The sequence below is a fragment of the Chelonia mydas genome, chromosome 2 (assembly GCF_015237465.2).
Source record: "Chelonia mydas isolate rCheMyd1 chromosome 2, rCheMyd1.pri.v2, whole genome shotgun sequence".
In the NCBI taxonomy this organism is placed as follows: Eukaryota; Metazoa; Chordata; order Testudines; family Cheloniidae; genus Chelonia; species Chelonia mydas.
This window is the reverse complement of record NC_057850.1, coordinates 16,281,567-16,296,901: the sequence shown is the minus strand read 5'-3', so window position 1 is coordinate 16,296,901 and position 15,335 is coordinate 16,281,567. Positions and strand designations below refer to the sequence as shown.

Genomic DNA, 15,335 nt, shown 5'->3' with positions numbered 1-15,335 from the left:
CTACAAGTATCTTCATGACATTCTCTCTCCCTTTCTCCTTTTTACTGTTGTTTTCCTATGTTGTGTCTCTTGCATTGTAAGCTCTTTGTTACTAGAATTGTCTTTTCTTTCCCATCTATAAGGTACCATCCATATCTCTGGTGCTGTATAAATAATAATGCTACTATATGAAGCTGCACCAAATGAAAGATTTCTTCAATTTTGTGACCGGGCACAAATGAGTATAGTATACGTTGTTGAAAATCCACATGTCTACACTTTTACAGTTAGTTTCGTAGGTTAGCTCAGAAGAGATTCATACTGGAAACTCTTTGGGGTAGGGGCTTTGTCTTTTCAATATGTGTAGTTGGTGGTATCTAAATCTGTGGAGGTGAATTCTAAGTTAATGATATTCAGACACATACATAACTAACTTATCCTGGGGGACCTCAGGATAAGGGGAGAATGTGAAGCAAATACACCTCTACCCCAGTATAACGCGACCTGATATAACACAGTAAAGCAGCGCTCCGAGGGGGCGGGGCTGCGCGCTCCGGTGGATCAAAAGCAAGTTTGATATGACATGGTTTCACCTATAACGCGGTAAGATTTTTTTTTGGCTCCTGAGGACAGCATTATATCGGGATAGAGGTGTAATGTTATAGAGAAGAAACAGTCAACGTCACAGGAAAGTTACCTGATCTTCTTGCATCACTGTCTAATTCCTGAAAAAGGGACCTTGCTTACTATTGGTGTGTTGAAACTATCACTGTCACAAAATGTGTAGTTGATTACACAGTGGAGATGCATATTCAGTGCAGAAAAGTGGTAGAAATATAAATTAACGGTTGGGCTGTATGAAGAAGGGATAGAGAATAATGCAGAAAAAGATTTTAACTGAAGGTATGTCCTCATGACACCTTAAAGGGGGCACAGAAAATAGAAAAGGTCCACTGAATGGTAATTGGAAAAAATGGTAGAGGTATTGGATGGAGAGGTTTCCATATGTAAAGAGATTAAAAGGATTGCAATTGTTTAGTTTAGAAATAAGTCAAGTATGATTGGAAGAGTGAAAGCCAATCAGGTATTGTTTTTTAATGTATTCCATAATACACTAACAAGGAAATAATCCAGATTAAATTCAGCACATTTTAAATGAATAAAGGAAATACTTACTGAGCACTGTCTCCACCAAACAGAGAAGAAAATGTGGTCTTTGCTCTAGGGATATTTATAATCCATATTTCACACACATGCACATGCACACACAGTACAATTTAAACATAACATATGTACATACAGATATAAAACATTAATGAGATCAAACAGTCATGTGGTCAATAAATCCTTTATTTCAAAAAGTTTAAAAATATGTTCAATTGTTTTCATTCATTCAAATTGTAACAAAATTTTTCTATGGAAAACACTGCTGCAAGATGTTAAGACAATTGGCTTACCGTGGTAGAGTTGTCAAGTCGTTAGAAGAGGGGATCTGGGTCAAGACACCTAGGTTCACTGTGTGGCCAAGGGCAAGTCACTTGAATTCCCTGTGTGCCAGTTTACCTACCCATCTCTAAAATGGTAGTAATATCTCTTCCTACCTTGCAGGTGGATTGTGACAGTTAATTGCTGTTTATAGAGCCATTTGAGATTATTGGATGAAACTTGAAAATTGAATACAGTAGGAACAGTATTTGCAGTTACTCTAGAAATTGCTGTACCAGAGTTACCATTGCTTCAGGTCATTACCTGATCCTCGGCTTAGGTTAGAAAGAATTCTCCTGCCCATGGATTGTGTAGTTTGATAGACATGTGTGGGGCACAGAGGGATTGGTCTTCCATTTGAAATAGCTAGATTAGTGTAGGCCACAACTAGAGACAGGATAATGGAGTTAATGGTCTGTTCCAGTATGACAGTTCCTGTATTGCTGTAACTCTTATAGCTTACAGATTAGTTATTAGGGCTCAATAGTGCTTGAAAGGCTAATCATAGAGATTAATTTCCATATGCATTGTTTTTGTTATTTTTTTTAAATCCACGAGGTAGATTCTAGTTAGACTATGTAGACAATTTGGAAAGTACATTTTACTGAATCATGGGCAATAGTCATAAAACTAAACATAAATGTACTTGTCAATTCTGGATGAGGTTGATCACTATTTGTAAATGGATTCTGTTTGAAAGTCGCAAACAGCTACTAATGCTCCTCCACCTTTGTTTTCTTTTTGGAGGATTGGATAGCTTTGGTCAAAGCTGCAGCAGCAGCAGCAGCCAAGAACAAAGCAGGAAGTAAACCGCGGACCAGTGCAAACAGCAATAAAGATAAAGAGGAGAGAAAATGGTTTAAAGTACCTTCAAAGAAGGAAGAAACCTCAACCTCTACGATCATACAGGAAGTCCAGAAAAAGGAAGAGGAGCCTACATCGAGTGAAACGTTTGGTACAAACTATATTCTAGTGCTTATTTTTCTAAAGGCTGCAAATACTGTTTTTGCTGCCTGTCCAGTTACTATTGGCCTCAGAATCTCTTTTGTTCATGTTGCAAAATGGTACTGCCAATGGTTCTAGACTAGAGGAAGTTGGTGTTTGTATCCTAGTAGACTTCAATACTGAGATCTGCAACAGTGTTAATCATTTAGATTTATGTGCAAATTTCTGCTTCCTAAGTGGCTCAGAAGAGATCAGAAGTTTGTTTTTCTAGATCTCTTATTTCATTTTCCCTTATGAGTTTTTTTTAAAAAACTAAAATTCTAAAGATTCATGGTTATAATGGAGATTTCTAGATATTTTTGAAGACAATGTAATACATATGCCTTCATGTTTTAAGGGCCAGCTAGACTTTACCTCTGAATCAGTAAATCCTGATCACGTCAACAAAGTTAATATCTGTTAACTTATTACTTAAAATTTCAAGGTAATATTTTAATAATATTAATTAATTAATATTTAATATTTAATAATTTATTACTAATATTAATATTTAATAATTAATCATTAATTATTTATTAATTAATAATTAAATATTATTAATATTAATTAATAATTAATATTGTTAATTGTAAATCTTTAAACTGCCTGTTACGGCACATAAAAGCCCATTCATTCATCTTAGAATATATTTTGCATTGAAATATTTACAGTTGATAAGAAATGTTTATGAAATGTGAATTTGTAGATGAACTCTTCCATGTCTGTCTTTTAAAAGTAGGATTCCCAGTAGTAGATGTTCCAAAGATGGCGTTTGTGCGGGCAGAGAATACGTTATCGAACAAGAGGAAAAGTAATCTAGGCAACTCATTTCAGGCAAAGAGAGCTCGTCTTAACAAAATCACTGGTAAATTACCTTTTTATTGAGAACATCATTACTTTTTAACATATCCAAATGTTTACGCTTGTACATAAAGTGCTACGGTAGATCAGTACATGTCTGTTTGTTATATTAATACTTTGCAGTTATTGTTTTTGACGATCTCAAAGCACTACACAAAGAGTAATAAAGCCAACCCTGTTCCAAGATTTTGACGTAAGGTCTGTATCTGGGGCCCACATAAGTGCAGGGGTTCTTCTGTCTTGAGCAAGCTGCAGAATTGAGATCTTGTTTGTTAATTTATGAATTGCATAAACTCCTAATGACTTCCACTCAGTACTGCAAATTAGTGGGGTTCTGCTTTGCAGTAAATTCATGATTGATTAATATGTTTTTTTAAGTAATGTCTTTGCACGTCTTGGATTGGAGACAATGTTCTGCTTAATTTGAAAAAAAATCCAGCAAACTGATATAACACACATGGTAAGGAATAGAATACAATTTCCTGTAGTAGATCCTTGTGGGGCACAGAAGCTTGATAACAACTCCTTAATGAAAAGTCACCTGGGTTACTGACGGATTTGCAGTATTCCAGTGTTCTAAATGTGTTACTTTAGGAGAGCCCAGAGTTCACTAAGTGATATGCCTCAAGTTTAGTGTGTTCTGAATTGGTTGTGAGGGTATCTAATTTACCAGGGAATGCAGTACCTATATCTTGTAGCAGACTGTTCAGTTTGGATAACAACCTCTGTTAAGAAGTAGCTTCTTCTTGGGGCCACTGATTGCAGAAGACTTTGAAGTCAAAGATATCTTGCTGCCTCTGCTTTAGTTTTTCTTTAGGCATCTTCAAGCGGGCTGGGTCTCCTCACCAACATTATTTAGTAGAGATATTAAGTAATAAAATAAAAGTTCCCGGACAAAGCAGCTCTGAAACACCTACTTATTGCCTGGGCAACAACAAGCTCGGTGCATAAAATGGAAAAAAAAAATAATCTGAACATCAGGTTTAAAACTTTTGGCTGTTTCTATTATCTGTTTGTTAAATGTATATTAGTAGTGTTGTATATGGATTTGTGAATGAAGAACTAGCATTATTTAAAAATACTAGTTTCCCAGTGGATCTATTATCAGGGTGACCTGGAGTCCCTATTACTTAAACATAGAAGAACATAAATTGTTGGGCAAAAGTCAACATGGTTCCTGTAAAGGGAAATCATGTCTTACTAATCTATAAGAGTTCTTCGAAGGGGTCAACAAACATGTGGACAAGGGGGATCCAGTGGACATAGTGTACTTAGATTTCCAGAAAGCCTTTGACAAGGTTCCACACCAAAGGCTCTTACATCAATTAAGTTGTCATGGGATAAGAGGGAAGATCCTTTCATGGATTGAGAACTGGTTAAAAGACAGGGAACAAAGGGTAGGAATAAATGGTAAATTTTCAGAATGGAGAGGGGTAACTAGTGGTGTTCCCCAAGGGTCAGTCCTAGGACCAATCCTATTCAGCTTATTCATAAATGATCTGGAGAAAGGGGTAAACAGTGAGGTGGCAAAGGTTGCAGACGATGCTCAAGATAGTTAAGACCAAAACAGACTGTGAAGAACTTCAAAAAGATCTCACAAAACTAAGTGATTGGGCAACAAAATGGCAAATGAAATTTCATGTGGATAATGTAATGGCCATTGGAAAAAATAATCCCAACTATACATACAATATGATGGGGGCTAATTTAACTACAGCTAATCAGGAAAGAGATCTTGGAGTCATCATGGATAGTTCTCTGAAGACATCCACGCAGTGTGCAGCGGCAGTCAGAAAAGCAAACAGGGTGTTAGGAATCATTTAAAAAGGGATAGAGAATAAGACGGAGAATATCTTATTGCCCTTATATAATTCCATGGTACGCCCACATCTTGAATACTGCGTACAGATGTGGTCTCCTCATCTCAAAAAAGGTATACTGGCATTAGAAAAGGTTCAGAAAAGGCAACTAAAATGATTAGGGGTTTGGAACGGGTCCCATATGAGGAGAGATTAAAGAGACTCGGTCTTTTCAGCTTGGAAAAGAGGAGACTAAGGGGGGGATATGGTAGAGGTATATAAAATCATGAGTGGTGTGGAGAAAGTGAATAAGAAAAATTATTTATTTGTTCCCATAATATAAGAACTGGGGGCCACCAAATGAAATTAATGGTCAGCAGGTTTAAAACAAATAAAAGGAAGCTCTTCTTCACACAGCGCATAGTCTACATGTGGAATTCATTGCCTGAGGAGGTTGTGAAGGCTAGGACTATAACAGGGTTTAAAAGAGAACAGGATAAATTCATGGAGGTTATGTCCATTAATGGCTATTAGCCAGGATGGGTAAGGAATGGTGTCCCTAGCCTCTGTTTGTCAGAGGGTGGAGATGGATGGCAGGAGAGATATCATTTGATCATTACCTGTTAGGTTCAGTCCCTCTGGGGCACCTGGCATTGGCCACTGTTGGCAGACAGGATACTGGGCCGGATGGACCTTTGGTCTGACCCAGTATGGCCATTCTTATGTTCTTAAATCATAGAGAATGATTCTGATTAGGTAATCTAGTCCAGTGGTTTTCAAACTTTTTTTTCACGGACCACTTGAAAATTGCTGAGGGTCTTGGCGGACCACTTAATCTTTCCATATGTTGTTTGTACCTTTAGCTAACTATTGTAAAGCGCTTTGGATAAAAGAGCTATATTAAAAAAAATCAATAATAATTGTTTTTTTGTTCTACATATAAAAGCACACACAGTTCCTATTTTAATATCCGTAGTCTTACCTTTATTATACGATGGATGTGCTCTCTCTCCCCCACCACAGCAGTCCCTAAACTGGGGCTGGGAAGGAGGGCTGTCTCTCCCCAGCAGCCGCAGCCTTGGAGCTGGGGAAAGTCGCCTATTTCTCTGGCCACCACAGCCCTGCACGTCCCAAATTCCCCCCACCCCTTCTTCTCATCCCATTTCCCCCTTCCACATACTCCCTATTCCCCCCAAGCCCACCACCTCACCTTACATGTGTGCCTTCTCCAGGGTCCAGGCATCTAATTAGTGGAGCCACGCCTGCACAGCTCCACTAATTAGGTGGGTGGCTCTTCGTTTTCTCGTGTACGGCCGCCCAGGCGTGCATCTTAGAGGGAACTATACATGGACCACCTGAATGGAGCTCGTAGACCACTGGTGGTCTGGGGACCACAGTTTGAGAACCTCTGATCTAGTCTATCCATTTGCCTTTGTAAGATTTTTTCTTGTGTTAGAATCTAACAGTTAGATGCTTCAGTGTTTTGTTTAGTCCAGAAAGGATTTGCATGGGCCTGTTAAAAATGATGAGACTACATAACAGGCAAACTTTGATGGGAACTCTGCAACTGTAACTTATAACCAGGGCCCTACCAATTTCACAGGCCATTTTGGTCAATTTCACGGTCCTAGGATTTTAAAAATAATAAATTTCATGATTTCAGCTATTTAAATCTGGCATTTCATGGTGTTGTAATTGTAGGGATCCTGACCCAAAAAGGAGGTGTGGGGAAGAGGGGGTCCACAAGGTTATTGTTTTGTGGGGGTTGCGGTACTGCTACCCTTACTTCTACCCTGCTGCTGGAAGTGGTGCTGCGTTCAGAGCTGGGCAGCTGGAGAGTGGTGGCTGCTGGCCAGGAGCCCAGCTCTGAAGCAGACCCGCCGCCAGCAGCAGTGCAGAAGTAAGGGTGGCATGGTATGGTATTGCCACCCTTTCTTCTGTGCTGCTGGTGGTGGGGCACTGCCTTCAGAGCTGGGCACCTGGCCAACAACTACCACTCTCCGGTTGCCCAGCTCTGAAGGCAGTGCAGAAGTAAGGGTGACAATACCGTGACCGGTGGCGGATTACGCTTTTCTGAGGCCCTGGGCCAGAACAAGTGGGAGCCCTTCCCCACCCCTTCCAACTGCAGTCGCCCCCATCTCCCTCCCTCTGTGCTTCTGCTGGGGAGCGGGGTCAGGGCGCAGGGGCTTCCCCTGCTCCCCGGTAGGAGCTTCGGGCGGTCGGGCAGAGCAGGACAAGCCCCCGTGCCCCAACCCTGCTCCCTAGCAGGAGTGCTGGGTGGGCAGAGTGGAGCATGGGGGTGCCCCAATTGGCTGGGGCCCCATTGACCCAGTAGCTAATCCACCACTGACCGTGACTTCCCTGAAATGACCTTGCAACCCCCCTGCAAGTCCATTTTGGGTCAGGACCCCCAATTTGAGAAACTCTGGTTCCCCCCGTGAAATCTGTATAGGGTAAAAGTTTAGTACAGGGTAAAAGCACACAAAAGACCAGATTTCACAGTCCATGACATGTTTTTCATGGCCATGAATTTGGTAGAGACCTACTTATAGCCATTAGGAAAGCACACAAAGACCAAATGTGGGGGGAATGAGCGAAGGGAGGAATTCTAAATAACCTCCTAAAATCAAAAGGTTGAAAATTTACTTTGATTGTAGGCCTGGTTTTGAAGCACAATTGCTTTGCGGTTGAGGGTCATAGCATTGGAGCTCCTTTTTCCTCTCTGGGAGTGGAATTGGAATGGCCGGTGCTAATCCTCATTTATAATACAGGGCCTGTGAATTGTAGGCAGGATCTCATAAGTTTTGTTCTTTTAAATAAAGACTCCATACAAGGGGGTTTCAGAGAGAATCTTTTTATAGATGAAAATGTTTTAATTTTTGTTCACATTTATGTTTTTCATAAAACCTGATGATTGCAAATGATAAAATAAAAAAAACAACCCATTCTAAATATCTCTGTGCAACTTTTCTCTTAAGGTTTGTTGGCATCCAAAGCTGTTGTTGTGGATGGTGCTGAAAAAAAGGAAGGCAACAAAGAAACAGCTCCAGTCCTGGAGCAGGTATGAAATGGTAGAGTTTGATTCTTTTGCAAGGTTCCCACTGGAGTGTGCCATGGAGATATAGTATCCATAACAAAATTGCCCCTTCAGAAACAGTAACAGGGAACTAAATATTTGATCTTATGTTTACATCTCTGCATAGCCAGAAGCATACAAGTAAATTGACACAAATGACAGTGTTAACTTTAATTTTCATAAATGAGTTACTGTCTCCAAGGAATCAAAGGCTAGGAAACAGCGGTCCCAAGGTTTTATAGCTGGAACTATGCCCACAACTGGCTAAGAAAAAGACCCTTACACAAATTTGATTTGTGGTTTGAAACAGGGTTTTTGGCATCTAGTAAAACTTCTTTTGTAAGAAGTTTCTTTTCTATTGTAAGAATTGGTGTTGTAGACTGTGTGTATTTTATGAACTGTTCAATGAGCCATACATTTTGCTAAGATGTATATTTTAATACGTACAAAAAAGAAACTTTAATGTTAGGGGTCTGATTTAAAACCACTTATTTGAAGAATTGAAGGTTGCCTCCCTATCTCTGGCTCATTCCATTGTGTTCAGGTGTTGCTTGAGTCTCAGAATTGTGCATGATCTTGCATGCTAAAAGGGCTGACTACCTAAGCACAGTAAAGCAAGCTAAGGATGAAGTGGCAGCCTTAACTCTTGATATTTTTGCTTTTCTTGGCTTAAATAAGATCCTTAATCTATGAATATGGCTATTTTGTATTAATTTTCATTTTTTTAATGGTTTGTTTTAAACAAACCATCTAAAAAGAGCACTTCCTTTCTTCACAAGCCCCATCACACTCTTAAAATAATCCCTACCCCAAACTTTGATACTGTGTTTCTTGTAACTGGTTCTTTAGTCCTGATATATGGTGGCATTGCTATAGTTTTTCCATTGACACTGTATTGGATCTGAGCGTCTCAAATCCAGAGTGCTGTCAATGGAAAGTTATGGTTCTACTTTTAATGCTGCCACTGTAATGGTTAATTCTGAGCTGCTAAGGTGTCAATGCATTGACTGATATTTTGCATAATGGTTTATGATATATTGACATGATATTCCACTTCTCAAAATTTTGCATATTAAAGATGCTATAATTTCTTACTACTTTTGTATAATACTTTGTGTGCAAAAAACTGAAATGTCTGACAGCATGACATTTCTGGAAGAATCATTACACTGTAAATCTTACTGTGCAGAGTCCCATTGAAATGAATGGGATTTTGCCATTTATTAAGACCGTATGCAACAGTATAGATTACAGTGCATATTAACAGAAACTTCTGAATAGTAACTTCTCAATCTAAAATAACTCGGCTGTTTCTATTTTTACTTTGTTGATTAGAAATAACAAAATATCCAGAAGGGACTGTCACCATTCACTGACTAATGGTCTGCAAAACATTTTTGAAAATACTTGTTTTAGTTATGAGTTCTTAAAAAGCAAAGCATCCAAAACCCAACCAATGTACTACTTCTCCCCTTTCTTCTAACTGAAAAGAAAAACAAAAAAACAGTCAAACATAAACTGATTAAGTGGGGGTGGGAGTGTCTGAGCTCAAATTTTTTTTGCTAAATTCCAGCCCAAATGTAAATTAAAATGGCCGAGTTATAAACCCCTAAAATGGCAAAGCTGACAGAGATACTGTCTGCTACCACTGTAATACTGATTGGGTGAAATGTCTTGTAGTGTGTTTTTAAATAATGTAATACAGGACACAGTAATATTCAGGCCAACAGCCAAAAACATACTGTGCTGATGAAATTATATTTATAACTTTTTTAAATTTACAACTGTCTTAAGCCCAAAAACCTCAGACTATTACATGTAGATTCAGTAGTTTTATTTAAGTGTATTAGGGTTATGTAATGTTATATTTCCTTTTGAGCAAGACCTGCTTAGATGAATAACTTTAATTCATTAAGGTTTTTTAATGTTAGTTTGTCCTTGTTAAGAGGTTAAGCACCTTATCAAAATATTTAATTTAATTTTTTAAATCTTGTTTAAATAACTTTGTAATTTGAAAGTAATGGACGCTGTAGTAATGTCTTTCACATATGTGAAGATGAACAATAAAATTGTTTATTTACAAGTTATGGCTCTAATTAATTTCTGGTAATACCTTTTGTAATCAGCATAGGTATACGCTACAGTTCATGGAATATTTTATTTAAATGAATAAACTGCACTTAAATCACGTGTATAATGAGCTGATTCAAGGATAAAACTGGGGATAACTGAATGGGACACTTTGCACCGGAATTTTACGTGGTACTTCCAGCATGCCATTCATATAGCACGCAAGGGTGCCCTTTTTTAAGTATGTAGTGTGTGCTGCTTTTTTTTATATTTCCACTGGAACTTGCAGCTCCATGTTCCAGTGGAAAAGAGAGCTTCTATTCAATATCAAAAATGCAGTCCTCTGAAGTACAGAGGTCTGAAAACTGGGAAATGCCCCCAAATGTCAGTGGAGTGAAATCTTTTTGGAGAAAGTGGCACGCACATTCTAGAAACAAAAGTTTACACTTTCATAATTATGGTTTTATTAGCTAACATAATACCATGATGCATATTCAACTGGGCAATAGATGGAACAAATTTGAGGTCATGTGTTCAGATATGTACAAGCTGCCATTATTGGGCAAGTACTAATACTGTTACAGATTACTCAGCTTGTAAGAGAACTTCCTTCTAGCAAAAAATGTAAAATGCTAATTGCTGTAAATTCAGATTAATTATTTTTAAATATTTCAGTACATGCATTAAAAGGAAGGGTGAACATTTTCGGCTTTAGAAAATGCAGCATATTTTGCTTTTCAAAAAGTGTTGGTTTTTTTTAGCCTATATTTTATCTGCTTGTTTTTTTACAGTTAACAATCTATTTAACCCCGTGGTGCTAGAAGTTGTGATTTCATGAAACATTAGCACAAGCAAGTAGTGTGGTGAAATCCAGACTCCCAGCACTGAAAGGGGTTGTGCTCAAATTTCATCATTGTTTGTTGTTCTAAGACTTTCCTTAAAGGGGCACTGTCAACCTTTTCAGGTGGTTCTTCAAAATTGAACTAAATTTGTGGAAAATGACATCCAACTTCTAAATATTTATTTTAAATGGATGACTCTTGCTGAGAAACTTAACTTCTGATTTGTGGTGTGATCACAACAAAGCTAACATATCTACTTCCCATTCTGTTAGTAGCAATAGTGTTGTTCTCTAAGTCATTCTTTATTCTTGCTGAAAATATTGATGATGATGATTCATAATGAGAGAGAGAGAGAGAGATGGACATGAAAAGTATTTTATTGTATTAGAAAAACAGCAAAATGCACTATTTGTCAAATGGATATTAGATAGGTGGTAGGAGAAAATAATGTGTTTAAGCTTTTTTTGAGGGTATTGCAAGCAATGAGAAACGAAGAGAAACTTTTAAGGATGAAAGTCATTGGCAGTGTCCCTTTAAAAACAAACAGCTTGCTCAACTTTTACTTTGATACATTTGAGTCTGTTTTTCATTTGTATTGGAAATGTTAAATGTTGGCTTTAAAAATGTTTTTGAATAAATGTTTTTGAATACTAAAGATGCTAAAAAAGATCAAAGTAGAATACAAGAACCACAATGAAGAAACTGAAATAAAAGTATCAATTTCTTATTATTTATTCAGGAGATTTCACCTAAACCTCAAAGTCAGAAAAAAAATGAAGCTGATATTAGCAGTTCTGCCAACACTCAGAAACCTGCACTGTTATCCTCAACTTTGTCTTCAGGAAAGGCTCGCAGCAAGAAATGCAAACAAGAATCTGGAGATTCTTCTGGGTGTATAAAACCCCCTAAATCACCACTTTCCCCAGAGTTAATACAAGTCGAGGATTTGACACTGGTCTCTCAGCTTCCTTCTTCTGTGATAAATAAAACTAGTGAGCACAGACATTTTAAAAAATACCATAATTACTTATAGTCATAAGAAATATACAGAAAAATAATTGATTGTAAATTAATGTTGCTTTTTACAATGAATCTGCTTTTTATAAAAAAAAATTCAAACGTAAGTGGGTGCATTAGGGATAGCTCAAACTTATAAAAAGTAAAGTCACGTAATGTGGTGTGTGAATTATGGTGCAAGTAATAATGGCACTTTTATGGTAGTAGAAAGTCATGGCTTTTAATGATTTTAAGTTCCATTGTATGAATCTCCACACTAATGGTACTAGTGATACAGGAGAAAACAAACACCTCTTCTTAAAGGGCCTGATTCATTAAAAATATGTGCAGTTTTCTTGCGGATCTTTCCTTTCCATCATTGAGGAACTCTGCCTTCAGTGGACTGTTTTGATGTACCTGTTGGCTGCACAGTCCTTCACACTACATGATATTTCCTCTAAATCTGATGTGAAAGAGAAGATGGGGTCAACTTCTTTGATGGGAAAATAAAGGAAGTTGTCCTGTGTAGGGTGAAAACACCTTAGTAGTTCAGCCTTTTTAAAACATGGAACAGGTTCGCAAAATATCAAGATATTGTTAGTGGACAGAAGAGTTGTTGAAACTTATCTGCTGCATAACATCCTTGAATGATTTTATTACATTTTTGAGCAATTACAAGCTCACTCTCTATATGTTGTTTTTGTTGGAGAGGGATAGTGTAGCCTTTTCAGATTTGTTTTGAGCTTCACCTCTTAAAGACACTTTGTTGCTCAAAGAAGGCAAAGTCGTGCGGTCAACAGTTATAACTAACATGGGTTTCTGTAAAGCAAAAGCCTACGTTTTGCTTCACTCCCAGAGCTGTGACAAAATAAGGCCTGAAGAGGACTCCGTCATCACATGTTGCATCCTTACATCTACAGTTGACATCTTCTTGAGGAGATAAATGTCTCTTAAACTTGTAGCAAATTTTAACTGAATGGGGGAGGGAGATGAGCCAGTTCAGTTTTCTGTATTCTCTCAATAAATATAATTGGTTTTAAATCATGTTATAAATTTCCCCCACAAAACACTGTCATCCACACATGTTGCAATACCCCCAAGATGTCGGTAAGTAGTTTTGCTTGAGGAGGTTTTGTGTTTTGGACTGAAGCTATACATCTGCTTGCCATTAAAAAAACAAACAAACTGTATCTTTATTGCCTAGATACCTAATTTTTTTATTATGGTTTGTAACAGCTCCCACCTCTTTTGACTTTTTTTAAAATAGAAATGTAATTTTTGTTGCTACTGCAAATCTTTAGTATGACACAGCGGAGGCTAGGTAAGGCAAGGAGGAAAAAGAATTAATGATTTACAAAACTCTAATTTATGCAGGTAAAGCACATTTCCCCAAGTACAATATATGAAACATGCATAAGCGAGGTTTTATTTTTTTAATGAATCAGGCCTATAATATCTACATATATTTCTCTTCATTTGAGATTCTTCGTGCTGAGGTTTAGACTTCTTGCTATGTAGTGCATTGACAGTTAATGTTTCTGTATTTGCTGTTACCAGGGTGTTAATATCAATTTAGCAGAAAGTGGAGAGATTAGAACTAAAATGAACCATTACTTTTTGTGAATTTATTTTAAAAGTTTTATTTTAATGCTGTCCATGCTTTTTTTTTCTTTTTTTTTCTTTTTTTTAAAGTCTTACTGTGACAATTATTTTGCTATACTGGAAATCCTATTGTTTCTTAAACTTTAAGCTGTCTACTTTCTTACTGATTTGTGGAGTGGCTCCCCTTAATGCAAATAGGTTATTTGCATAAGGACCTCCTCTATGTCCATGGAGGCTAGATCCTCAAATTCATATAGTAATATATGAAGCAAAACCAAAGTCTTGCCTCAAACATTAACATTCATCTGATATTCATAGTTTTTAATCATTTTTACAAAGCACAATGTGATTAGCAGTTCTGCAGAAGAGAACTATTTAAAGCATGACCCTTCTCTAGATCTTAAAATATTTCCGTAAGATTATGACGTATCTCTACTTCATGAACATTGAAAGATCTCTTTTTAGGTCCATCACAGCCAGTGAATCCCCCTAGATCCTACAAATATAGCCAGAGGAGAAGAAGATCACAGCGTTTAGCCACTTGCTCGTTGCCTGATGAGTCTATACAAAAAGTTTCTTCTCCCTCTCCAGTCACTGATGGAAAAGTGTTCTCCATCAGTGCTCAAAATCAACAGCCATCAATATCAGAGGGTAATGTATTTAATCTAATAAAGAACGACCCGAGAGAAACAATCATAAAGAATAAGACCTTTCACATTTTTTTCACCATATCTTTCACTAACATTGAGTACCTTTAGCTATATGCTGTTCGTTTATTGTAACACTGCGACCCATACTGTTATTTGTTGGACTTATATATCTTTGTTAATATTACATTCTTTTTTTTGTGTAGTACCTGATGTTGCTCATATGTCACTTGAGAAGCGTGGACCATGTCTCCCTCTTGACTTAAGCCGTAGTTTGGAAGTTACAGCACCATTATCCACAGAATCCACTTTCCGTAATGAGTACCCCAGTAAAGAAAAGGAAGATACTCAGATGATTACATATCATTCTTCCAAAGCAGTAACTGATGGAAGAGTAGCTACAACAGCGTCAGGTAAAGAGATTCAGTTCACAAGCAGTTAGGTTTATAGCTGCAGGGTATGTAAGTGTATTGTATGTGTTCAATCATACAAAATGAAGGGATAGGTTTTCTGTTACAAGCTTTCAAGTCTTCCATTCCTTCTGGGATCCTTTTAGATTCTCTGTCTTCTCCCAGCTTTGAACTACATTAGTGCTTTGGTTCTAATGTTCTTCAAGGTGGATCTGGTTTTATACTACAGATAGGGATCGCAAGCTCAAGAGCAGCAATTTTGAAAAGGAGCATAAATATCAATAAAGCTACTTTGCTGTCAAATGTTAAACTCAGGAATTCCCATTTGTCTTTTAGCTTTAGGTTTAAAATTTAGGAATATCAATTTAACTTTCTTTAGCCAGTCTTGATTTGACTTTTTTCTTCATTTGTTTGATTGGGAAAATACAGTAATGCTTGTAGAGAAGGATTTTCAAAAGCAGTCAATGTTGGTCTAGCTCTGCTCTCATTTAAAATCCACTGGATTTTTTCCAGTGACCTCAACGGGAGAAATATATGAAGCCAAAGATGAACATTTCTGAAAATCCCTCTGTAATTTATAAGTT

General features: G+C 37.4%; 1 protein-coding gene across 27 annotated transcripts in view; it reads left to right on the top strand.

The window, feature by feature from the left end:
• PHF20L1 (PHD finger protein 20 like 1) overlaps window positions 1-15,335 on the top strand; it is an 81,712-nt gene that overhangs the window by 27,330 nt on the left and 39,047 nt on the right. For 11 of the 27 annotated variants that reach the window (XM_037891982.2, XM_037891983.2, XM_043539066.1 and 8 more), the window contains 6 exons: window positions 2,212-2,419; window positions 3,185-3,313; window positions 8,087-8,169; window positions 11,836-12,088; window positions 14,160-14,345; window positions 14,548-14,754. In XM_037891982.2, the coding sequence (XP_037747910.1) occupies window positions 2,212-2,419; window positions 3,185-3,313; window positions 8,087-8,169; window positions 11,836-12,088; window positions 14,160-14,345; window positions 14,548-14,754 (1,066 nt within the window). Of the gene's footprint in view, window positions 1-2,211; window positions 2,420-3,184; window positions 3,314-8,086; window positions 8,176-11,835; window positions 12,089-14,159; window positions 14,346-14,547; window positions 14,755-15,335 lie in introns of those variants that run through there. The other 16 variants (XM_037891985.2, XM_043539064.1, XM_037891988.2 and 13 more) reach the window with 4 other exon arrangements.